Source organism: Piliocolobus tephrosceles, chromosome 16 (assembly GCF_002776525.5).
Source record: "Piliocolobus tephrosceles isolate RC106 chromosome 16, ASM277652v3, whole genome shotgun sequence".
NCBI lineage: Eukaryota > Metazoa > Chordata > Mammalia > Primates > Cercopithecidae > Piliocolobus > Piliocolobus tephrosceles.
The window spans coordinates 16,781,482-16,807,371 of record NC_045449.1 but is presented as its reverse complement, the minus strand read 5'-3'; the positions used below and the strand labels follow the sequence as shown (position 1 = coordinate 16,807,371).

The following is a 25,890-nucleotide window of genomic DNA, read 5'->3' as shown; positions in this document are numbered from 1 at the left end:
CTCCTTCCTTCTCCTCCCCTTCTCTTCCCTGTCTTCTTCATCTCTCTTCTTTTTCCCTTCTTCTCCTCTTCTGCCTCCTCTTCCTCATTCTTCTTTTCCTCCTCCATTTCTTCTTCCTCCTCCTTCCTGGTTAGCAGAAGCCAGGTTGTAAGGTCACCATCCATTCCCTTGCACGTCCCTCAGGTCTCAGGCTGCAGCCTCATCAGGGCACACACCCTGTCTCTGCACGCTGGAATCCTCTCCTGTCCCCACCCCATTGGTGAGCTCAACTCATAGCCCCCAGCCCAAGTCTGCAATCAGTGTTTGCTTGAAAGACTGCATGAGAAAGGCCAGGCTCTGTGGCTCATGCCTGTAATCCCAGCACTTTGGGAGGCCAAGGCGGGTGGATCACAAGGTCAGGAGATTGAGATCATCCTGGCCAACATGGTGAAACCCCGTCTCTACTAAAAATACAAAAAAATTAGCTGGGCGTGGTGGTGGGCGTCTGTAGTCCCAGCTACTTGGGAGGCTGAGGCAGGAGAATGGTGTGAATCCGGGAGGCGGAACTTGCAGTGAGCAGAGATGGCGCCACTGCACGCCAGCGTGGGTGACAGAGCGAGACTCTGTCTCAAAAAAACAAAAACAAAACCAAAACAAAAAACTAGATAAGAAATTCCTCCTATCTGCCAAGCTTTTACTGTTCCTTCTCTTCCAGTCACATCTACAGGTTTTCTTGGTGAAATTGTAAAGGGCAAGAACGAGGGGCCGACCCCTCCCCTCAACCCTGCTCCTTCACTCCTGCACAGAACCCTCCCCACCAAGGAGGAAAAGATGGAGTTGGCCCACGCACACAGGAATTGGCCCCTAAAATTTTTGTTTTCTCGATCCAGGTGTGGGCCTTGTCCAGCACAGTACTCCTTATCACTGGAAGCGGCAATATTAACAAGGGCAGCAGCTCAGGGGGTTATCTTTACTAACGTGCTCAATACTGCACTAGGCACCTGCCATGCATATGCTGCTCGCAGTGATTCTGTGAGTAACAACGGCATCCTCATTTTACAGGGGAGGACGCTGGGTCTCCAAGAAGGGAAGTTGTGCCCGAGGTCACACAGCGAGGAGTACCAGCCCCATGACTCACAGCCCAGGGTTCCCAAGCAGGGCTGCCCCGTGGCTTTCCTCAGGCTCATCCCCAAAGTGGCTCAGAATCTGGTCCACTCCCCCTGCTGGTCCTTGACTTGTTCATTTTAGATGCTCTGGATTGATTTCCCACTTTCTAAGGTGAGAACTTAACTTGGACGTCACCATCTGCGTGCACGCAGCCTCCCCTCCCCGGGCCCCCAGTGAAGTAGGGGTACCTGTTCAGTTGGAGTCAAGATAGACCTGCTGGCTGCCGGCTCTGCCCCAGAAAGTCAACTCCTCTGCAGTTCTATTCTCCCCGCTCTCCTTCCTCTCTCCTAGAAAGCCTGTTTTTGCCTTTGTTCACTGACAATGGTCTAATGGCTCTCACAGTGAGTAAACTCTTTTACAGAAGGAATAATTCCAAGTCTTCACCTTATTCATTGACTCGGATGGTTCATTTATTTATGACAATGTAAATATTGCCCACAGCTGAGCTGCTATTCATGTCCTATGATTACCTTTCTTTTCTTTCTTTCTTTTTTTTGTCGGGGGAGACCGAGTCTCACTCTGTGGCCCAGGCTGGAGTGCAGTGGCATAATCTTAGCTCCCTGCAACCTCTGTCTCCTGGTTTCAAGTGATTCTCCTGCCTCAGCTTGTCAAGTAGCTAAGATTACAGGCATGCACCACCACACCCAGCTAATTTTTGTATTTTCAGTGAAGACGGGGTTTCACCATATTGGCCAGGCTGGTCTCGAACTCCTGACCTCAAATGATCTACCTGCCTCAGTCTCCCAAAGTGTTTGGATAACAGGCATGAGCCACCACACCTGGCTTACTTTTCTTTTCTTAGTGATATCTTCTGTTTCCCTGGAGTTGGTAACTCCTCTGTTTTCTATGCATGTAATGTCATCTCCAGCTCTAGGACACATCCACCCTGTCAGTTGGTCAGACATTCTCACTTACCTATCACTTCTGTGTTTTCACTGATGACATTTACCCTTCTTCCATTTTAGCTGGAATAGAGTGCCCTCTAGACCTCCAAGCAGCTGTCACTGGGGAAGTCCTTCACCATCATGCCAAGAATGCCCACCTTCCCCTCTCCACTGAGAGGGGTCCTGTTCTTCACCACCCCGGTTTTTTTTTTGTCCGCTCCCCAGATTCAGTGGAGCAAGTCCTCCAGTAGCTTCCAAGATCTTGCATGTCTGAGAAAGTCTTTATTCTACCTCGCACTTGATAGATAACAATGTTCTAGACTGAAAATAACTTTCTATCATAAACTTTAAGGCGTTGCTCCATTTTCTGCTTACTTTCTGCTTTCTATTTCCACTTTTTGACGGTAAAATATATATAATGAAACTTTGACCTTTTTAATCATGATGACATATTCAACTAAGTGGCACTACGTACATGCACAAGCACCACTATCTATATCCAAAACCTTTTTACAGCCCCAGACCGAAATTCTGAACCCATTAATCAATTAGCCTGCCTGTGCTAACCTCTATTTTACTCTCTAACTCTATGAATTTGCCTCTTCTACTTCCCTCAGATAAGGGGAATTGTACAATATTTGTCTCTATATGACTGCCTTATTTCACTTAGCATAATATCTTCAAAGTTTATCCATGTTGTAGCATGTGTAAGTATTCCATTCATTTTAATAGCATCATAGTATCCTGCTGTGTACCTGTAACATATTTTCTTCATCCATTCATATGCTGATAAATGATTGGACTGTTTCCACCTTTGGCTGTTGCAAATATGCTGTTCTGAATGTTGGGGTACGAGTACCCGTTTACATCCGTGTTTCAGTTCTTTTGGATGTTTACTTAGGAGTGGAATTACTGGGTCATGTGGTAGTTTTATGTTTGTCTTTTTAAGGAACTGCCAGACTTTTCCACAGCTGTTGCTCTGTTATACATTCCCATGAGCAGTGCCTTCACATCCACTTTCTTCACATCTCCAACGCTGCTTATTTTCCATTTTTAAATAATAGCCATCCTAATGGGTGTGAAATGATATCTTATTGTGGTTTTGATTTGCATTTCCCTAATGACTAATGATGTTGAGCATCTTTTCTTGTGCTTATTGACCACTTGAATGTTTTATTTGGAGAAATGTTGATTCAAGCCTTTTGCTCAGTTTTGACTTGAGTTGTTTGGTTTTTTGTTGTTGAGTTTTAGGAGTTCTTTATATATTCTGGATATTCTCCCATATCAGATATATGATTTGAAGATATTTTCTCCCATCCTGTGTGTTGTCTTTTCACTCTCTCAATAGTGTCCTTTGGTGCACAAAAGTTTTAAATTTTGATGAAGTCCAATTTATCTAGTTTTTTCCTTTCATTGCCTATGCCTTTGGTGCGGTGTCCAAGATAACATTGTCACATTTAGTGCATGGAGATTTCCCACTATGTTTTCTTCCGAAAGTTTTATAGTTTTAGCCCTTAGTCCATTTTGAGTTACTTTTTGTATGTGGTGTTAGCGAAGCATTCAACTTCATTCTCTTGTATGTGATTATCAAATTTTTCCAGTATCATTTGTGGAAGACTGTCCTTTTCCCCATTGAATGGAATTGTTAGGGTTTTCTACATATAACATTGGGTTATCTGTGATAAGAGATAATCTCATGCTCTCCTTTCCACTGTGGATACTTTTATTTCTTTTTCTTGTCTAAGTGCTCTGGCTAGTGCTCCTGGTGCTATGTTGAAGAGAAGTGGCAAATATGTGTATCCTGGCCTTGCTCTGATCTTAGGGGAAAGCTTTCTCTTTCACCACTGAGAATGTGGGATTCTCAAATATGGCCTTTATCATGATAGGAAAGTTACTTTGTATTCCTAGTTTCTTGAGTGTTTTTATCATTTAAAAAGTTTGGATTTAGTTAAGCACTTTTTCTGCATCAATTGAGATAATCATTTAGTTTTACTATTCATTTCTTTAGTGTGGTGCATTTTACTAGTTGATAAAATGTATGTTGAACTACCATTGCACTCCAAAAATAAATCCCACTTGGTTATGGTGAATAAACTTTTAATGTGCCATTGAGTTCAATTTGCATACATAAGGCATATTGGTGTGTAATTTTCTCTCCTTGTGACGTCTTTATTGTAATTTTGTATTAGTGTAATCCTGACTTCGTGAATGAGTTAGGAAGTGTTCTTTCCTCTTTGATTTTTGGGAAGAGTTTCAGAAGAATTGGTGTTCATTCCTTTTTAAATGTTTTGGTAGAATTCACTAGTAAAGCAATCTTGTCCTGAGCTTGTCACTGATAGGTTTCTGATTACTGATTCAATCTCGTTATAGGAGTATTCAAATTTTCTATTTCTTCATTTGTCAGTTTTGGTAGATTGTGTGTTTCTAAGAATATGTCCATTTTTATCTATGTTATCAAATTTGTTGGTGTACAATTGTGCACAGTATTCTTTTATAATCCTTTATATTTCTGTAAAATAAGTAATAAAGTTCTTAATGTCATTTCTGATTTTAATAATATGAGTCATCTGTCTTTTTCATAGTCAATCTACCTAAAGGTTTGTCAATTTTGTTGATCTTTGCAAAGAGCCAGCTTTCGTTTTGTTGATTTTGTCTATTGTTTTTTCATTCCCTGTGTTCTTGATCTCTGCTCCAGTCTTCATTATTTCTTTCCTTCTGCTATTTTTGGATTTGGTTTGATCTTCTATTTTTATTTCCTCAAGGTATATAATTAGGTTATGATTTAGTTATGATCAGGTTATGATTCTTCTTTTTCAGTGTATGTATTTGCATTAATTTCCCTCTTTGCATTGCTTTTGTTGTATTTCACAACTTTTGGTATGTTGTATTTTCATTTTCACTTGTCTCAAGATATTTTGTAATTTCCCTTGTCATTTCTTCTTCGACCAATTTGTTTTTGAAGAGCGTGTTGTTTAATTTACACATATTTGTGAATTTTCCAGTTTTCCTTCTGCTATTGATCTGTAGTTTTATACCATTATGATCAGAAAAGAAACTTTGAATAATTTTAGTTTTAAAAAATTAAAAATTTTTAAATTTTAGCCTTGTTTTGTGGCTGAACATAAGGTCTATCCTGGAGAATGTTCCATGTGCACTTGAAAAGAATGTGTATTCTGCTGTTGTTGCATTGAGCATTGTCTATATGTCCGTGATGTCTAATTGGTTTATAGTGTTCTTGATGTCCTCTATTTTCTTATTTAATCTGTCTAGTTGTTCTGTCTTATTACTGAAAGTGAGGTACTGAAATATCCCAATATTAGCATAGGACTATCTATTTCTCCCTTCAATTCTGTCAATTTTTGTTTCATATATTTTGGAACCCTGTCATTAGGTGTGTATATATTTATAATTGTTACATCTTTATGCTGCATCCAATATATTGTCCTTCTTTGTCTTTTGTAACCTTTTTGTAATTTAAAGTCTGTTTTGTTCGACAGTAGTATAGCTGCCCCAGCTCTCTTCTGGTTACTATTTTCATAAAATACCTTTTCCCATTCTTTTACTTTCAACTTCTATTTTACCACTATTTTACTCATTGTCTATTAAATCATATAGGAAAAAAAATGGAGTTACAAACCATGCAAAAAGTAAAGTAATTCTGGCTTTGTATATATATATATATTTTAATCTAAAATAAGTCTCTTATACACAGAATATACATAAATCCTGTGGGTTTTTAAATCCAATCTGCCAATTTTTTTTTTTTTTTGAGACGGAGTCTCGCTCTGTTGCCCAGGCTGGAGAGCAGTGGCGCAATCTTGGCTCACTGCAAGCTCCGCCTTCTGGGTTCACGTCATTCTCCGGCCTCACTCTCCTGAGTAGCTGGGACTACAGGCACCCGCCACCATGCCCGGCTAATTTTGTTTTTGTATTTTTAGTAGAGACGGGGTTTCACCGTGTTAGCCAGGATGGTCTCGATCTCCTGACCTTGTGATGCGCCTGCCTCAACCTCCCAAAGTGCTGGGATTACAGGCGTCAGCCACCACGCCCGGCCCAATTTTTTTTTACTAGCAGAGTTTAGTTCATTTACATTTAATATGATTACTGATAAAGATTTACTTCAGTCATTTATATATTTGTTTTATGTATGCCTTATACGTTTTTGTTTCTTCAATTACTTCATTTTTGTATTTTGTTGTAGTGGGCCACTTTGAGTCCCCTTTTCTTTCTTTTTCTATACATATTTTAGTTATTGGGGATTACAATTAATATCTTAAACTTATGATACCCTAGTTTGAATAATATCAACTTAGTTTCAGTAGATCATAAGAGCTTTGTTCCTATATTTCCCTGCCTTTCCCTTTATATTTTTATTGTCACGTATTGCATCTTTGTACACTCTATTGTCACTAACATAGGTTTGTAATCACTGTTTTACTCATCGCCTATTAGATCATATAGGAAAAAAGTAGGAATTACAAACCATGCAAATGTAAAATAATTCTGGCTTTTATATTTATTTATTTACCTTTATATTTACTTCACTTTTTCTTATGGCTTCAAGGTACCATCGAGAGTACTTTTATTTCAGCATGAAAGACTCCCTTTAGCATATCTTGTAGTGCAGTCCTCAGATTTTGTTTATCTGGAAATGTCTTAATTTCTCCTTCATTATTAAAAGATGATTTAAAAGTATATACAATTCCTGGTTGACAGCTTATTGTTTTCTTTCAAGACTTTAAATACATCATTACACTACCTTCTGGCTGGTTTCTTAGGAGAAATCAGCTGTTACCGTATTGAGGATCCTTTGTACACAAGAAGCTGCTTCTCTCTTGCTGCCTTCGCAATTCTGTCTGGCCTTGGGTTTCCTCAGTTTTATTGTAACTTGTCTTGGTGTGGGTTTCTTTGAGGTTTTCCTGCATCAGATTTATTGAGATTCCTGAATGAGTATATTCACATGTTTTTTCAGATTTGGGATGTCTAGGGCCATTATTCCTTCAAATACTTTTTCTGCCATTTTGTCTCTTCTCCTTCTGTAACTTCTACGACCATATGTTAGTACATTTGGCTCTGTTCAATTTTCCTCAACCTTTTTTCATTCTTGCTACACAGACATTACTTCAATTGTTTTATCTTTAAGTTCACCGATCCCTTTTTCTGCTTGCTTAAATTTGCTGATAAACCCCATCTGTTAAGGTTCGTATTTCACTTTTTGGACTTTTCCATTCCAGAACTTCTGTATTTTTTTTTCTTTTTTCTTAAAAAACAAAAAACAAAAAACAAAAAAAACTACTTTTAGAGCATTTTTAGGCTCACAGAAAAATTTAGCAAAAGCACAGAGAGTTCCCACATCCCCTGGCACAGCCTCCTCAACTATCAACATCCTAAACCAGATGGTGCATTTGCTACAATCAGTGAACTTACACTGACACGTTATTATCATTTAAAGTCTGAAGTTTACATTGGGGTTCACTCTCAGTGTGGTACATGGCTTTGAACAAATGTACATGGACATATGTCCACCACTGGAGTAGCTTACAGAGTAGCTTCACTGCCCTAAAAATTCACTGTGCTCCACCTACTCATCCCTTCTGTCCTCCACCTACTCATCCCTCCCGTCCTCCACCTACTCATCCCTCCCATCCTCCAACCCCTGGGAATCACTGATCTTTTTGTTGTCTCCATAGTTTTTGACTTTTCCAGAATGTCATGGAGTTGAAATCATACAGTAGACTTTTTAGCTTTGTTTCTCTCACTTAGTAATATGCATTTAAGGTTACTCCATGTCTGTTAATGCCCTGATAGCTCATTTTTCAGTATTGAATAACAGTCCATTGTTTGAATATACCACACTTGATTTATACATTTACCTACTGAAGGGCATTTTGGTTGCTTCCAAGTTTTGGTTCCTTTTTTTTTTTTTTTTACCACTTCTGTCTCTTTACCATGCGCTCATTGCATTCATACAACATTTTCCTGACTTCCGTTAGTTCTTTGTCTATCGTTTCCTTAAGCTCATTGAACAAACTTAGCACAAATCTTGATTTCACACGTTTGACTAGTAATCCCAATATACAGACTTTCCTGGAAATGGTTTCTGTCATAGTCTGTATTTCCTGTAAATGTGGCAAAACTGCTGCTGCTTTGTATGCTTTGTAATTTTTTTTTGAGACCTGGACATTTTGAGTGTTATGCTGTGGTGACTGGAAATCTAACTTTACCAAACTCCTTAAGGATTGCCGAACCTTGCCTGTTAAGGGCTGAAGCCATCTGTTTGTGACTTTTCCAAACTTTTAGTTTTAAGCTTTGTTTTTTTCCAACTTTAATTTGTATTTTTGCACAGTATGTATTCCTTGTTGTGTGTAGTCACTGAAGTTTCTGTTCTTTTATCTCTGCAGTCAACAGTGACCTGACAAAGTTTTCCTTAAGTGCTTGGCTCCCAGACCAGAGAAGGATACTTTCTCTTTAAATCCTCTGGAAGCCACTTCAGTCTTTGGGGGTTGAAACAATGTCCTTTGTGCTGGCCCCTCAGTGGTCACAGGCAGCCATCAGCAGTCAGAACCCACAACCTTAATATTTGGAGGACAAGGGTCCTTCTTGCTTATCTTGGCTCCAGCAAGCGGCACTGCTGTGGAATAGTAGCCACAACCACGTGATAGGCTGACATTCCTAAAATTTACCATCAAGCTCTCCCCTGGACAATTCCAGAGTTCCCAAATAGTGACTTCAGACAGTGGCTGGCAGCTCCGTAGTTATTTAGCAGGAGGCACAGATTCCCAGAGCGTGCCACTCTACTGCTTTCCTCCATGTCACTCCTCACATCCCAGGATTGCTTTTGAGATGTCCTGACTTTGTAACTAATAGAGTTTTATGGGTAGCCTGCTTGTTCTCAAGAAGGTTAAAAAAAAAAAAAAAAAAAAACAAATACATGAATACATGTCTTGCAAAATGCTTTTAAACATTTTTTATTTATTTATTTTTTTTGAGACGGAGTCTCGCTCTGTCGCCCGGGCTGGAGTGCAGTGGCCGGATCTCGGCTCACTGCAAGCTCTGCCTCCCGGGTTTACGCCATTCTCCTGCCTCAGCCTCCCGAGTAGCTGGGACTACAGGCGCCCGCCACCTCGCCCGGCTAGTTTTTTGTATTTTTTAGTAGAGACGGGGTTTCACCGTGTTAACCAGGATGGTCTCGATCTGACCTCGTGATCCGCCTGCCTCGGCCTCCCAAAGTGCTGAGATTACAGGCGTGAGCCACCGTGCCCGGCCGCTTTTAAACATTTTTAAGGAGAAGTTATTGGGGGAAACAAATGTCATGAAATCAGAAAGGATAGAGAAGGTGATGCTTGCACACAGTGGAAGACTCAAAAGGGACAAAACCAGACATGGAAGTTCCAGAAGGGGCAATATTAGCCTATGGGAGTAACAACAGAACAGTGGCTGCCTCTAGGAGTGGGCATTGGGTGGGAGGGGATCCTAGGGAGTCTTCAGGGGTGCAGGAAATATTCTACATCTCAATGTGGGCTGTAATGACCCAGGTGTATACATACATCAAATGTCACCAAGCTGTATTCTTCAGCTTTTTGCGCACCTTACACACACACACATCATTGTGGTTGTTTTATACTTCAGTTAAAAAAGAAAATGGAAAGGAAATTGACATTTCTTGGTTTTTGCTGTGTGCTAGGCCCTGACTTGGTCTGCTTTTAAAGAAATCATTCATTTCATGAGCACGTACTATGTCCGAAGTACTGTCTAGGTTCTGAGGACTCAGCAATTAACAAGAAAAATTAGGCACAGCCCCTGCCAGATGGTGCTCACAGTTAGTGTAGGAGCCAGCATCAAATAAGGAAAGTGGCCACAGCAACAAATAAAGGGCAGTGCGAGTGTGTGGAAGAAGGACCGCGTCCTAGTCTGGGGGTGAGTCAGAAAGCCTTCCCTGGGAGATCAGGTTAAACAGAGGTCTCAGTCTGAGAAGGAATAAGCAGCTGAGGGGCAGGGGCTGGGGAGAAGGGCACGTCATGTGAGGGAACAGCATGTGCAAAGACCCTGTGGCAGGGAGAGGCGTGGCACATTAAGGAGGGCAGGGATTAGGGCCCAGCAGGGTGCTGCTGATGTCAGAGAGCAAAGGACCTGAAAACAACCATGTGCAGATGGGGAAACTGAGGCTGGAGAGGGGAAGTGGCTGCCCCAAGCCTCCAGCAAGTGCAGTGGGGGTTGGAAGCCAGCTTTGTCTGCCCTCTCTGCTCCTGAGACAGAAAGGTTGTCTGTGGGAATGTGGGCAGAAGAGGCTGTCTGGGTTCCCATCAGGGACAAGAGGCTGGGCTGTGGCCGCCTGCCAGCTGCCCTCACTCTCCTGGTCTCTCAGCTCCACAGGGCCTGTGGACAGGGGTGGCTATGAGATCCTGCCCCGAAGAGCAGTACTGGGATCCCCTGCTGGGCACCTGCATGTCCTGCAAAGCCATTTGCAACCATCAGAGCCAGCGCACCTGTGCAACGTTCTGCAGTGAGTTCTGGGGCCTGAGCCCAGGGGACAGTGCAATCACCCTCCTCCTTCCTCCCTAGAGCACCCTCTGGCCCCACAGTCAGGTGGCTGAGGAAAGGGTGGCAGGAGGAGATGTACAGTGTGGCACCTCTTACCCCTCCACCTTCCTGCTTTGGTCACACAACTTTCTTTCAGTGTCTCAAACATAGTACGTTCTTTCCTGTCTCAGGTCCTTTGCACATGCTGTTCCCGCTGCCTGGAATGAATTCCCTCTATCATCTTCCCTCAGCTCCCTCCTACTCAACGTTCAGGTCTCAGCCCAAACATCAGGGGTCTCCTCTGATCACCCAGTAGAACTAGGCCCTCCCTTGTCACTGTCTGTTGTTACATTCTTTTGAAACTTGTTATTACAGAACTTATCACACATGTACACAGACAGGATAGCACAATGACGCCCTCTGCACCCATCACCAGCTTCACAAATTGTTTAAATTCTGCCTTGTATTTTCCCAACCAATTGTTTTGGCTAGTGAATTTAATTTAATTTAATTTAATTTTTATTTTTTATTTTTTTTGAGATAAAGTTTTGCTCTTTTTGCTCAGGCTGGAGTGCAATGGTGCGATCTCGGCTCACTGCAACCTCTGCCTCCTGGGTTCAAGTGATTCTCCCTCCTCAGCCTCCCAAGTAGCTGGGATTACAGGCATGTGCCACCATGCCCAGCTAATTTTGTATTTTTAGTGGAGGTAGGGTTTCTCCATGTGACCTTAGGTGATCCACCCACCTCAGCCTCCCAAAGTGCTGGGATTACAGGTGTGAGCCACTGCACCCAGCCTGCCTTGTGTATTTTAAAGCACAGCCAAGATCTCGTATAATTTTACCTGCAGATACTGGACCACGAAGACCTGTAAAACATTACCCAAATATCCTGTCACTACTAGCAATGCTTTATTGACATCATCTAATACTCAGGCCATATTCAGCTTTCCCTGATTGTCTTGAAAACTATTCATTGCTTGCTGTTCTCTTTCATAACCTGTTCTTTTCCTTGATAGAACTTACCACGATTTGCTGTTTTGTTCTTTCGTGTGTATGTGTTTTATGTCTGACTCAACCACTAGGCTGGGAGCTCCCTGGGGGGAGGAACCATGTCTGACTTGAGCCTAGCACAGTGCCTGACACATAGTAAGTCCTTCATGAATACTTGTTGAGGGGAACTCAGAGAGGATGAGTGACTTACCCAAGATCACCCAGTTTAAAAGTGGAGATGTCACAGCGACATCCTGGTTTGAACCCAGGACTCCCACTCTAAATCATGACCTGAACCACTACCCATTAATGAATTAGAACATTCATTGGTTCATCCCACAAACATAGATGGAGTGCTCCAGCCCTATGGAAACAGAAATCTGGCATGGCCCTTCAAAGACAGTGTCATCTAATGGGAGAAATGACTATGTGTCAAGGTAGAAAGCCGCAGTTGGGAGAGACCACCTTCAGCTGAAGGGCTGTAGGGTGGGGAGGTGTCACTACAGGAAGCACCATCAGAGGCGGATTGTTAAGAGGCCACAGAATGGGGAAATCAGATGGATGTCTGGAAAAGAGGGCAGTATGCGCAGAGGTGCAGAGGTGGGAAACACAGTAGGGAGGACTGCGTCCTGGGGTGGGGTGGCTGGATAGGGTGTGAGGTCAGGCAGGGAGGGTCAGTGGTCTCGGGTGCTCAGGCACCACCTGCAACAGGGGAAGAGGTCACAGAAAGCCCCAAGGACACCAATGCTGGACTAACCCTGTGTGACACAGAGTGGAGGTGTCAGTTTCTGTGCGGTTCAGGGGAACCCTGAGCATAGGGCAGGGCCAGAACAGGGGAGGTCACTGGCCCCATGTGGGCCATCTGAGTTTTCCCCAAGGTCCCAATTCCGTGATCTTTTAGTTCCTTCCTTTACTCTGTCAAAGACACAAGAACGGGTGTGTGTTTGCTTTGTGAAGACGCTCAAATGAATATTCTACTCAAGCCTTCCATTAAGTGAGAATTTAGTATGCACCAGGCACTGTGTTGGGTCCTACAACTCTGCCAACAACCCTAAGAAGTCAGTACTGTTATTTTCCCTATGTTGGAAATGAGGAAACTGAGGTATGGAAAGGCTAAGACCACACTGCCTGCAAGTGGTACAGCCGAGGATGACCCCAATTGAAATTTGGTTCTGAAATTTGGGTTCTTATCCACTATCCTGCACTGCCTCTGAAATGTGTCCTTAAAATAGATGTGTGAGCCACATTTTCACATAAATACCTTATTCTAAAGACAAAGGAAACTTGCCTTTTTCACGTAAAAACTTTCATGTAGAAATATTCTGAGGCTAGACCAGACGCAGTGGTTCATGCTGCCTGTAATGCCAGCACTTTGGGAGGCCGAGGCAGGCAGATCACCTGAGGTCAGGAGTTCACGACCAGCCTGGCCAACATGGCAAAACCCCATCTCTACTAAAAATACAAAAATTAGCCGGGTGTTGTGGTGGTCGCCTGTAATCCCAGCTACTCGGGAGGCTGAGGCAAGAGAATTTCTTGAACCTGGGAGGCAGATGTTGCAGTGAGCTGAGATTGTGCCACTGCACTTCACTGGGCAACAAGAGCGAAACTCCATCTCAAGAAAAAAAAAATTAGAAAGAAATATTCTGAGGCTTTAGATAAGATAATTGATTGTTCCAAATAGATTTCTTAATGCATTCAAAGTTGGGTCCACTGTGCTCTCTTAAGGCAAGTGTGATTGAGCTTTAGTTTCCTTGGCTTCTGGGCCTTGGCACTGATACTTGTGTAAGCTGCTGTAATTCTTATTTAGTATTAAGAGAGAAGAAACACTATTCATGTGAACTTTTCCACCTTCCTTCCAACCCCCTGCCCCAACTTGTCAAAGAGGATTCTGGCTTTTCCCCTTCATTCCTTATGCTAATTTGAAATATATTTCTCCTTGATGAGGCTTGAAAAATGCAAGTAAAGGTCTTATGTAACAATGTAATCTAGATCTCAATTTTAAATGATAACTGAAAATCTTCATATGTTTGGAAACTAAGAAATGCACTTGTAAATAACCCATTGGTCAAAGAAGAAATAATAATGAAAAATAAGTACATTTTGAACTAGGTAGAGGAAAAATAATACACATCAAAATGCAATGCAGCTAAAATAGTACTTAGAGGACAATGCACAGTCTTCAATGTGTATATTGTAAAAGTACTTGGCTTACTCTGGAATTGCTTGCTGGAATTTTACCGTAATTTTTTTTTAACTTTGATGTCCTTTGTGGTCAAACCTACAAACTCCTGCTAGTCTGTTACCCAGCAGTATTACGCACTTCTGTCTCCCAGGGTCACTCAACTGCCGCAAGGAGCAAGGCAGGTTCTATGACCATCTCCTGAGGGATTGCATCAGCTGTGCCTCCATCTGTGGACAGCACCCTAAGCAATGTGCATACTTCTGTGAGAACAAGCTCAGGAGCCCAGTGAACCTCCCACCAGAGCTCAGGAGACAGCGGAGTGGAGAAGTTGAAAACAATTCAGACAACTCGGGAAGGTACCAAGGATCGGAGCACAGAGGCTCAGAAGCAAGTCCAGGTAAGCAACCCCAGGCCAATCTGCATGGTGTCACGCAGGGTCAGAACGGGTAGGAGGCCTGATGCCAGGCCTAGAACAGGAGAGTCAACTATGCACGAAGCCCAGAGTACAGGCAAATGGGCAGAAGCCAGGGAGATCATCCCAGGATAAAAAACAATGTACACAACATTTCCAGAAGTCTGTGGACAAGAAGAAAGCAGGAGAAAGGACCTGCCATGTGAGGAAGAGCCTTGTACTGGAGGCTGCCGAGCCTGCGCCAGTTCTCGAAGCACAGGCATGAGTAAGCAGCAGACCCACGTGTGTGAGCACCTGAGCAGAGCCACCACCTGCCCTCCACCAATGCTGCAGACTCCATTTATTTCTATTATTATTTTATTTATAATTTCAACTTTTATTTCAGATCTGGGGGTACATGTATAGGTTTGTTACATGGGTATGTTGCTTGATGCTGAGGTTTGGGGTACAAATGGTCTTGTCACCCAGGTGGTGAGCATAGCACCCAGTAGGTAGTTTTTCAGCCCTTACTCCCTCCCTACCTCCCCCTTCTAGTAGGCCCCAGTGTCTGTTGTTCCATCTGTATGCAGTGCTTAACATTTCACTTTTAAGTGAGAACATGTGGTATTTTCTGTTTCTGCGTTAATTCACTTAGGATAATGGTCTCCAGCTGCATGCATGTTGCTGCAAAAAACATGATTTTTTTTCTTTTTGTGGCTGTGTAGTATTTCATTGTGTATATGTACCACATTTTCTTTATCCAATCCACCATTGATGGGCACCTAGATTGATTCCATGTCTTTGCTATTGTGAATAGTGCTGTGATGAACACACGTGTGCATGTCTTTTTGGTAGAATGGTTTATTTTCCTCTGGATATATACCCAGTAATGGGATTGCTGTGCTGAATGGTAACTCTGTTTTAAGTTCTCTGAGAAATCTCCAAACTGCTTTCTATAGTGGCTGAACTAATTTACATTCCACCAACAGTGTATAAGTGTTCCTTTTTCTCTGTAGCCTCACCATCATCTGTTGTTTTTTGACTTTCTAACAATAGCTATTCTTACTGGTGTGAGGTGGTCCCTCATTGTGGTTTTCATTTGCATTTCTCTGATGATCAGTGATGTTGAACATTTTTTCATGTTTGTTGGCTGCTTGCATGTCTTCTTTTGAAAAGTGTCTGTTCATGTCTTTTGCCCACTTTTTAATGTGGTTGTTGTTTGATTTTTGAATTGTTTAACTTCCTCATAGATTATGGATATTAAACCTTTGTTGGGTGCATAGTTTGCAAACATTTTCTCCCATTCTGTCGGTTGCCTGTTTACACTGATAGTTTATTTTGCAGTGCAGAAGCTCTTTCGTTTAATTAGGTATCACTTGTCGATTTTTGTTTTTGTTGTAATTGCTTTTGAGGACTTAGTCATAAATTCTTTCCCAGGGCCAATGTCCAGGATGGTATTTTCCAGGATTTCTCTAAGATTCTTACAGTTTAGGGTCTTACATTTAAATCTCTAATTGCATCTTGCATCTATGTTCCTCAGGGATATCGACCTGTAGTTTTCTTTTTTTTGTTGTTGTGTCTTTGCCAGGTTTTGGTACCAGAGTGAAACTGGCTTTCCAGAATGAGTTAAAAGAATCCCTCCTTGATTTTTTGGAATAGTTTCAGTAAAATTTGTACCAGCTCTTCTTTGTGCTTCTGGTAGAATCTGACTGTGAATCCATCAGATTCCATTTAGAGGCAAAAGAAGCTTCCTAAGAATGAGAAGGGAAAGGTATTACTAAAAAAGTTTTTGTGGTTCATTAGCCATTGCCAGAGGGAAAAAAATTGTGCAAAGAAAAGGCTGGGCATGGTGACTCATACCTATAATCCCACCACTTTGGGAGGCAGAGGCAGGCAGATCACTTGTGGTCAGGAGTTCAAGACCAGCCTGATCAACAAGGGGAAACCCTATCTCCACCAAAAATACAAAAATTAGCGGGATGCGGTGGTGCACACCTGTAGTCCCAGCTACTTGGGAGGCTGAGGCAGGAGAAAGGTTTGAACCCAAGAGGTGAAGGTTGCAGTGAGCCAAGATTGTGCCACTGCACTCCAGCCTGAGGGACAGAGTGAGACTGTGTCTCAAAAATAAATAAATAAATAAATAAATAAATAAATAAATAAAAATAAAAATAAAAAGAATAAAAAATAAGAAAAGAAAATGAAAAAGCTTATGGCTGGAGATGGCCACTTTGGACATGGGAAGAAGGGTCCTGTTGAGCTGGGCATCTGCTAAGTGTCAGGCATCAGAAAGGATCTAATTAGTCCTCCCAGCAACCACCTCTTGGTGCACCTCCCCTGCTCTGTGGCATCAGAAAGGACGGAAGAGGGATGCTGTGTGGATCCATAAACACTAGCGATGGAGTTTGCCCTGCTCTCAGCCTGTCCTGGAGAGACAGCAGGCCTGCTCTTCTCGAGGCTGATTGGTTCCTTTCCTTTGCAGTGACTTTCCTGTGATAACCTCATTTCCATGAGGCCAGTCCCCAGGGCCAAGGTCCCATGGGCAGAGCCTGCGTGCCTGATGATGGAGGTTGCCCAGCACCCCGTTGTCCCTGCTTAGCCTGGCATCTCCTACTCTCCTGCCAGTTAGCTGCTGCTGCCTAACAAGCCATCCCCAAATGTGGAGGTGTGGGCTTCCTCCAGAGTCAGGGATTTGGCTGGGCTCAGCTATGCCAGGCTGGCTCTGTTCCATGTGCCTCTCATCCCCGTCCTGGGACCAGTGGGCTGCCCAGGTGCATCCATCTCATGATAATACAGGAGTGCAGCAGACAGGAGCACGCAGGCCTCTTGCCACCTAGGCTGGGAACTTGCATTTCATCACCGCCACTGCATTTCTTTCCATTCACAGTGCCAGCAGATTCAGGAGAGGGGAAACAGACGCCACCTCTTGGTAGAAGGAGCAAGTTGGGGGAGGGAGGAAACTTGTAGTCATGGTGAATTCAAGGCCATTTTTAATCTAGCACAGCCTCTTCTGAGGGGATGTGCAGATTCACATGGAGGGGGTGTGGATACAGAGGGGCTAAAGAGCCCAGCCACCAATGCAAGTGGCCATGCCTGTCACCCTGGTGTCTGGCCACCTGCATACCTTCCCTGCATCCAGTGATGCATTTGAAACTTCCTGCAAACCTGGAACATTGCCCACCTCTGATGTAATAGATTTCCCTGTGGGTCATTCCTACCCACCTCACAGATCGAGAGACAGTCTCAAATTTAGAGTGACTCGCTGACAGTCACACAGCGAGTGCATGGCTGAGCTGGGATTTGAGCACAGTCTGGGGGTTCCAAAGTTTGTCCACTCTGCAAGAGCAAAATGACCCAAAATGGCGTCCACAGGGCTATTGCTCCTTGAGGGTGAACTGTCATCCCTGGGACAAAGTTAGCCACTTATTGTGTGTGACCATCAGCCAAGCCCCCTTCCCAGAGGCCACTGGGCAGAACCTCGGAGCCTCATCTTGGCTCCAGGAATGGAGCCCCAGGCTGTGAGCATTGGGGGCTGTGTGAGGACCTGTTGGTGCCAGTGGGGTCAGCATTACCACGCCTCACCCTGCATCAGTTGCCACACTTGTGCCATGGTGTGGCTTTTGGTGGCTGTGTGGCTGTGCACTGCCCTGCCCTGTGTTTCTCCAGAGGTCCAGGGCTAAGGTCTGTTCTGTTCTAACCTCTGATGCCTGCATGGGCTGGTGGGGCAGGAGGGGAGCTTGCTGTGGATTGCAAATAGGAAGTACAGAGCCACACGGCGAGGGGAGGGACCCAGAGGTGGACCTATTTAAGGGCAGGGAGCAGAGGACGCCATGCGACCAAGTTGTCCAGCTGCACACGGTGGAAGGGCTGACCTGTTCTCTGCCCTCTTCGTGGGCTCCCCGAAATCTGCTGTCCCCCATCTCCAACCCTGCCAGGCCCCACCTCACCCTGGCTCCAGGTTTCTCTTGCATCCCATTCAGAACTGCCCCTCCTTAGTTGAACCTGGAACTGTGGCAGGCTTGCTGTGCATGGGTAGTGGGGAGAATGAGGCAGTTCCTGTCCCAGACCCATGGAGCTTACCGTCTTGTGGAAGGCCAGGCAGTGGACAAGCCACGCATATGACACATTCCTTTCAGTGCATGGGGGCCACGTAACCCAGCTGTAGGTGACATGGGGACAAGGAAGGCTTCCCGGAGGAGGAGCCTTTAGGGCAGGCTGGGGCGGGGGTGTGGAATATGGAGCCAGACCCCTAGTTATGTCCCTCACAAGCTGTGTGACCTGGAGCAAGCTACTGACCCTCTCTGAACCTTGGTTCTGTGAGGCTGGAGTTGTTCACCTTCATAGAGTTGCTGTGAGGGTGATTTGGGAGAATACGTTTTTGGGGGAGCATGTGCTCTGTGCGCTGGAACTGCTCATTCAAAAAGCAACTATGTTGAAGCCACACGGTGGGGACAGGGTTCTAGGCAGAGGCAACAGCACATACAGGTGCTGCTAGGAGCAGCGAACTGGGCTGTTGGGAGGCTGTGAGGGGCTCCGTGCTGGAGACTGGGCTAAATCTCTTCCTCTCAGGCTTCCAGCCTGCAGGAGTGTGGTGGCCACTCCACGGAAGCAGGAGGGACCCCACCCCAGATCTGCTTTGAAGGTGGAGACTGACCACTCCACATGCTCACCAAGAGGGCACAGAAGGCCCTGCTACTCACACATGGGGCTTCGTGGGGAGACTAGGGCAGGCTCCCAAGCTGGACTGAAAATGGCTTGAGATGTTGAGCAGGAGAGGAGTCTGGCGTGGGGTTCTGTTGTGACAACTCCAGGCTGATGCAAGGAGCTCTCTGCCCAGGCTCCGGGGCAGGTGCATGTAGTGTCTGCATCTAACTGAGGGGAACAGGTGGCCCAGGGAGCCTGCCCCAGTGGGTGGGGCTGCTCATCTGTCCAGCAGAGAAGGAGGAAAAGCACCAAGGGCAGGACCCTGTCCCCCAATGTGGGGGTTGCAGAGGACTGAGTTGGGAAGAGCAAGCATTCAGGGGTGGTTGGAGATGGCACCAGGAGGGACCAGATGCCAGATGACAGTGGGCCCCATGTGCCAGACTGGGAGGCTGATGTCTTGTTGGGCACAGGGGCAGCCACGGGAGAAGGGGTCAGAGCACGGCTGTGGGGAGAGTGCCCTGTTGCCTCTGGATGGTGGTGATGGCAGCAGGGGCCCTGTGAGAGGCTATTTCTGGCAATAATAGGAACCAGAGATGACAAGGACCTGGGAAGGGACAGAGGGATAGTGCATTGGCATGAGATTAGAACTGGAGGGAGAGGCCGGGCGTGGTGGCTCACGTCTGTAATCCCAGCACTTTGGGAGGCCAAGGTGAGTGGATCACGAGGTCAGGAGATCAAGACCATCCTGGCTAACAAGGTGAAACCCCATCTCTATTAAAAATACAAAAAATGAGCTGGGCGTGGTGACGGGCGCCTGTAGTCCCAGCAACTCAGGAGGCTGAGGCAGGAAAATGGCATGAACCCGGGAGGTGGAGCTTGCAGTAAGCCAAGATGGCACCACTGCACTCCAGCCTGGGTGACAGAGCAAGACTCCGTCTCAAAAAAAAAAAAAAAAAAAAAAAAGGAACTGGAGGTAGTCAGCCGTGGAACTGCTCAGCCTCTGTGTCCTGCAGACATTGGGGGTGCCCGTGACCCCTTCTGGGAATAAGGTTCTGGAATGCATCAAAGCACATAAGGTTAGGAAAAAAACACTGGTGCTGAAATCTAAATATTGAACAAATTGTGACATCAAAATTAACCTATGTGCATCTGGGCTACTCGTGCCTTGCTGTCCCCACCTATAATGGTCATAATGACTCTGACCTCACAGGGCTCTTGTGGGGCCTTAGTGACTTGGGGTTTGCTGAGCATTCAGAACCCTGCCCAGGACTGAAGGGGTTGTCACCCTGACTGGATGGGTTCTGTCCTAGGATAGGCTGTGCTTCCTGGGGCTGCTATGACAGTGTGCACATGTTAGGTTCTTAAAACAACACAAACTGATCCTCTGTCTTCTGGTCTGGAGCCCAGAAGTTTGAGATCCAAGCAGCAGCAGAGCCCTGCTCCCTCTGAAAGCTCCAGGGTAGGATTCTTCCCTGCCTTCTCCGGCTTCTGGCCTCATCACTCCCATCTCTGCCTCTTCCACATGGCTTCTTTCCCATGCCTGTGTTTCCTCCCTTCTCTTCTTGTATAAGGACACTTGTCACTGGATCTGGACACTCATCCCCAGATTCTTATCTTCATGTTATGACCTTGCGTGGCTCTGTGGGGAGGCAGGGCTCAGCTGGGCGGGTCTTCTGCTGCTCTTGCTTGGGGTCTCTCATGCAGATGGTGCTGGGGATGGAGCTATTGGAGGCTCGACTCTGATGCTGGGATGTTCAGGTTTTGGTTCTCCTCCAGTTGATCTCAGGGCCTGCCCCTCTCCACTGGGACTCTCCAGCTGGACTTCTTGAGTGGTGGCTCAGGCCCAAGGGAGCAAACACCAAGGCTGTCAGGTCTTCTTGAGGCGGAGGCCCAGAGTGGCACAGCCTCGCCCCCATGGCACTCTCCTAGATAGAATGAGGCCCAGCCCAGCCCAGATGGTCCACAGGGCGTGATGTCAGGTGACTGTGCTCTAGGCATGGTCTCTGAACACTTGCATGGTTTCTGAACAGTTGGGTTTCAGAATCTCATGTTGAAATGTTTGAAATATGCACAAATGTTTTGTTTTCCTCCTTGAATCAATGCAGTTCATTTCCGCTTAGTAACAACTTGTAGCCCGGCATTCTGTCTGTGCTCTGAGGGCTGGCAGGGTCTCACCTGCTCATGCCTCCAGGGCACTGTTTGCATTTGATTCCAGAGGCAAGTAGGAGCAGGTAAGCCTTGGATATGTGGCACCAAGTTTGCAGGTCCTGGGGTCTTGCTTTCCTCCATTAGGCCTCTTTGAGATCTGGGCACTGGACAGGAAGGACAGCCAATGACTGGTGGAGTGACACCAGCTCACCCCAAGTTCCCATCTCCCCCCGTAAATGTCAGAGTGACACTGATGACCCCTAAGAGTCCTGGCAGCTCTGTCACTTTATAAGATTCCTAAATCTAAGAGTGTATGTGAGGAAGAGGGGCAGTGCCAGACCTAGGGCCTCTGTGTGGCCCAGGGGCTTGGAGCACCGGCCTGGGAGTTGGTCAGACCGGCTCCCAGGTGCAGGTCTGAGACTGGGAACAATATCTTAGAGACTCCATTTTGTCATCTGCAAAATGGAGTGTGAATGGCAGATGCTGTGCAACACAGTCCAGCAGGTCCTCAAAAAATGAAACAGAGTTATCATGTGACCCAGCCATTCTTCTTCTAGGTATACACCCAAGAAAACAGAAAACATCCGTACAAACATGTGGATGTGAATGTTCACAGCAGTGTCATTCACAATAGCCAGAAAGTGGAAGCAACCCAAATGCCCATTCCCTGATGAATGTGTAACAGATGTGGTCTGTCCATTCCGCCTAAAGAGGAATGAAGGTCTAATACACAGCACGGCAGGACATGGTGAACCCTGAAAACACGAAGCCAAGTGCAAGAAGCCAGGCACAAAAGACCACGTGTTGTATGATTTCATTAATATGAAATGTCCAGAATAGGCAAATCCATAGAGACAGAAAGGAGATGGGCAGTTGCCAGGGGCTGAGGAGAGGGGTTGGGGAGTGACTGCTGATGAGACAGGGTTTCTGTTTGGTGATAAAAATGGTCTCCAATTAGATAGTCGCCGTGGCTGCACAAGCTTGTGATGTGCTAAAAGCCACTGATTGTACACTTTAAAATGGCAAATTTGATGGTATACAAATTCTGTCTTAATTTTTTCAGTGGGGGTAGTTGTTCGCCATCAGAGCAGGAGGATGAAGGGGGTGCTATAGGGGAAGTGCCTGGCCAGCCTTAATTTTTTTTTTTTTTTGTGATGGAGTCTTGCTCTATTGCCCAGGCTGGAGTGTGGTGGCGTGATCTCAGCTCACTGCAAGCTCTGCCTCCCAGGTTCACACCATTCTCCTGCCTCAGCCTCCTGAGTAGCTGGGATTCAGGCGCCCACCACCAGGTTGGCTAATTTTTTGTATTTTTAGTAGAAACAGGGTTCCACCATGTTAGCCAGGATGGTCTCCATCTCCTGACCTCGGGATCTGCCTGCCTTGGCCTCCCAAAGTGCTGGGACTACAGGTGTGAGCCACCGCACCCAGCCATCAGCCTTAATTTTTTAATGGGAGTAGTTGTCCACCATCAGAGCAGGAGGATGAGGGGGTTGCTGTAGGGGAAGTGCCCAGCACGAAGTAGGGCTCGCTCTTCTCGACATGTTGTCTTAACTCTGGCTCATCTGTCCTTCCACCCAGTGCCTATAGGATGCCCAACTCCAGGGACAGGGAAGAGCTTTTGGGATAAGGAACACTTCCAAGGGGAGGGCTTTCGCCTGGTCTGGGTCTGTCTCCAGCATCCAAACCTGGAGGTGCAAGTCCTGAGTCACAGGGCGGCCAGGTGCCCTGATGCCCAGGGACCTCCTGGTTGGCACCTGCTGTCCTGGTCTCATTAGTGTAACGCTGCCTGTCCTACTCTCAAACTACAGTGGGCCCTCTGTGTCGTGCACCCCAGGTCTGTGGATTCAACCAACAGCAGCTGGAAAATACTCAGAAAACAAAGTAGATAGTGGTATCTGTACTGAACTTCTGCAGCTATTTTTTCTTGTCGTTATTCCCTAAACAATACAGTATAACACACATCTACAAGGCATCTATATTGTATTAGGTATTATAAGTAATCTAGAGATGACTCTGTACAGGAGGATGTGTGTAGGTTGTATGCAAATGCAAGGCCATCTCATATCAGGCACTTGGACATCCATGTATTTTGGTATCTGTGGGGGATCCTGGAATCAGTCCCCCATGGATACCTAGGGACAACTGTAAACGCTCACCCAGGAAGGCTTCTCCCTGGAGGAAGGGCCCAGTTCAGGATGCACAGAGACATGCTCCCTGGAGCCCCGTCTGTTCATCTCTACATTCACCCATCAGCCCATCTCCAGCGCTGTCCCAATTACAGCCCTAGCAAGTGGAGACAACAAGAAGGCCCAGCTCCTGTTTCCAGCTTCGAGGCCTTAGGAAGTTGCTGCCAGGAGGTGGGGAGGGATCAACTTCCTCCAGGATCCAGAGAGCATCCCAGCAGCCTCAGGGTCAGGAAAGGAGCCCAGTCTCTCCAGGAGCCAGACAAGCTCGCAGCAGGGAGATGGGGGGATGTGGATTACTTGAGCCTAATGAGGGGAAGAGGAGAAGGCACTGCAGAGAGGGGTCTCACGCTGTCTTGCAGCTCTCCCGGGGCTGAAACTGAGTGCGGATCAGCTGGCCCTGGTCTACAGCACGCTGGGGCTCTGCCTGTGTGCCGTCCTCTGCTGCTTCCTGGTGACAGTGGCCTGCTTCCTCAAGAAGAGGGGGGATCTCTGCTCCTGCCAGCCTCGCTCAAGGTCCTATCAAAGTCCGGCCAAGTCTTCCCAGGGTGAGTGCATGAAACTGGGGTCCTCGCCCTTCTCGCTGCTTGGGTGACAAGCCTCGGGCCATCCCTCCGTCCTGTCACTGCCCCTGTATCTAGGTGGAGAGGCCCAGGGCTCATCCCTGTTATTCGCTGTAGCTTGATAAAATCAATTTAAGACATCCTGGCAGGCAGATACCCAGGAGAGTGGCACCCAGGAAGGGTGGGTGTGGGGTGCCAGCCTTCAGATTTGCCTGGGCCCAGGATTCTCAGGATGCAGGGCCTTCAGGGCTAAGCCCAGGAGGAGGTGTCCCCCTGGGGGGTGTGGCAGGCTGCTTGGTACTGGACTGAAATGAGAGTCAAGATTTGCCTGCCCACTCCTGCCCAGGCACAGGTTCTGGTTGGCAACTGGGGGACACTGACACTGGCCTGGGTGATTGCCCTTAGCTCCTGCGTCGGAGGAGAGTGCAGCTGCCCACACCGTCACCCCTACCCTGGTGCAGGGCCAGGCCTGGCCCACACACTCCTCTCTTGTCTCTGCAGATCACCCAATGGAAGCCGGCAGCCCTGTGGGCACATCCCCTGAGCCGGTGGAGACCTGCAGCTTCTGCTTCCCCGAGTGCAGGGCGCCCACCCAGGAGAGTGCAGTCATGCCTGGGACCCCCGACCCCACTTGTGCTGGAAGGTGGGGGCGCCACACCAGGACCACAGTCCTGCAGCCTTGCCCCCATATCCCAGACAGCGGTCTTGGCATTGTGTGTGTGCCTGCCCAGGAAGGGGGCCCAGGTGCATAAATGGGGGTCAGGGAGGGAAAGGAGGAGGGAGAGAGATGGAGAGAAGGGGAGAGAGAAAGAGAGGTGGGGAGAGGGGAGAGAGATGGGCAGAGAGATATGGGGAGAGAGAGACAGAGGAGGCAGAGAGAGACAGAGGGAGAGAGAGACAGAGGGAGAGAGAGGAAGAGAGGCAGAGAGGGAAAGAGACAGAGAGGCAGAGAGGGAGAGAGAGAGACAGAGCAGGAGGTCGGGACACTCTGAGTCCCAGTTCCCAGTGCAGCCATCACCTAACCACATGTGCAATAAAGTCCTGTGCCTCCTGCTCACAGCCCCTGAGAGCCCCTCCTCCCGGAGAATAAAAGCTTTGGTGGCTGCCCTTCCTCACTGCATTGTGATTGGGTCTTTGATGAACCAAGACGTCCCGTCTATCACCTTCCTGGGCACAAGGCTCCACTGAACACTGCCCCCTCGGTTTGGAGGACCTGTGATGCCCCTATCTCACCAGGCTCCCGAGGAAGCTTGTGACCTTGGATTGAGCGCTAAGCAGCCGGGTACCCACTCGGGTTCTACTCTCTCATTAAGAGAGAGAAAGAGACCAAAGAATGATCTGCAGGGAGGGTGCCTGTGCAAACACCCAGGGAACCAGGGTCTTGAGCTGTCTTCATTTTCTTATAGACACACATTCTCTTCCATGCCTCCTTAGTGAGGGCATGAAGCACAGTGTGTGTGTATGTGCAGGTGTGTGCATGCATATGGGTGTGTATGTATGTGTGTGCATGCATGTATGTGCATGTGTGTGTCTGTGCATGTATTTAGGTACATGTGTGTGTGTTGTGGGGGTGTGCAGTGGACACGAAGGGGAGGGCAGCTCTAGCTGAAAACTGCGAGTCTCTGAAAAAAACATCGAGATTCCCTGGACCACAGCAAGAGAATGTTTTCATCTGCATCCACTTTTTGTTAGCATTTAAAGCTGTATCTTCATTAGCATGTAAACCTTAAGTAAACTATTCTTAGAAGCATTTTCACAGTAAGATAAATCCATAATAAGGTACATTGAAATTATGCACCCTGCACCTCCCAAAATTATCTTGCAAACCTGCACCCACCAAAGATTCCCTTAGCGCACTTTAGGAGGTGTAGACAGGAAGCCTGGGGCTCCATCGCTCATTCCATCTTTTCATCCTCTATGGGCTACCAGGCTGCATTGGTTTGCTAGGGCTCCCTTAAAGTACCACAGACTAGGGAGCTTCAGCAACAGAATCTCACTGTCTCACAGTCCTGCAGGCTGTAGGTCCAAGATCAAAGTGTCGGCAGGGAAGGTCGTTTTCCAGGGTGGTCCAGGATGGCTCTGTTTCAGGCCTCTCTCCTGGTGTGTAAGTGGCCTTCCCTGTGTCTCCTCACCTCGTCTTCCCTCTGTGTGTCTCTGTCCACATTTCCTTTTCTTATAGTAAGGACACCAGTGGTTAGATTGGGGGCCCCCCTACTGACCTCATTTTTCATTTTAACTTATTT

The 25,890-nt window shown here is 46.5% G+C and overlaps 1 protein-coding gene across 6 annotated transcripts in view; it reads left to right on the top strand.

Moving 5' to 3' along the window:
• Window positions 1-24,762, top strand: part of TNFRSF13B (TNF receptor superfamily member 13B) — a 32,382-nt gene extending 7,620 nt beyond the window's left edge. For 3 of the 6 annotated variants that reach the window (XM_023196128.2, XM_031934288.1, XM_023196130.2), the window contains 4 exons: window positions 10,396-10,533; window positions 13,873-14,118; window positions 23,447-23,632; window positions 24,149-24,762. In XM_023196128.2, coding sequence (XP_023051896.1) covers window positions 10,396-10,533; window positions 13,873-14,118; window positions 23,447-23,632; window positions 24,149-24,399 — 821 coding nt within the window. In that variant the 3' untranslated portion in view covers window positions 24,400-24,762. Of the gene's footprint in view, window positions 1-1,041; window positions 1,258-10,395; window positions 10,534-13,872; window positions 14,119-23,446; window positions 23,633-24,148 lie in introns of all 6 variants that reach the window. The other 3 variants (XM_023196133.3, XM_023196134.2, XM_031934289.1) reach the window with 2 other exon arrangements.
• Window positions 24,763-25,890: the final 1,128 nt, after the last annotated feature.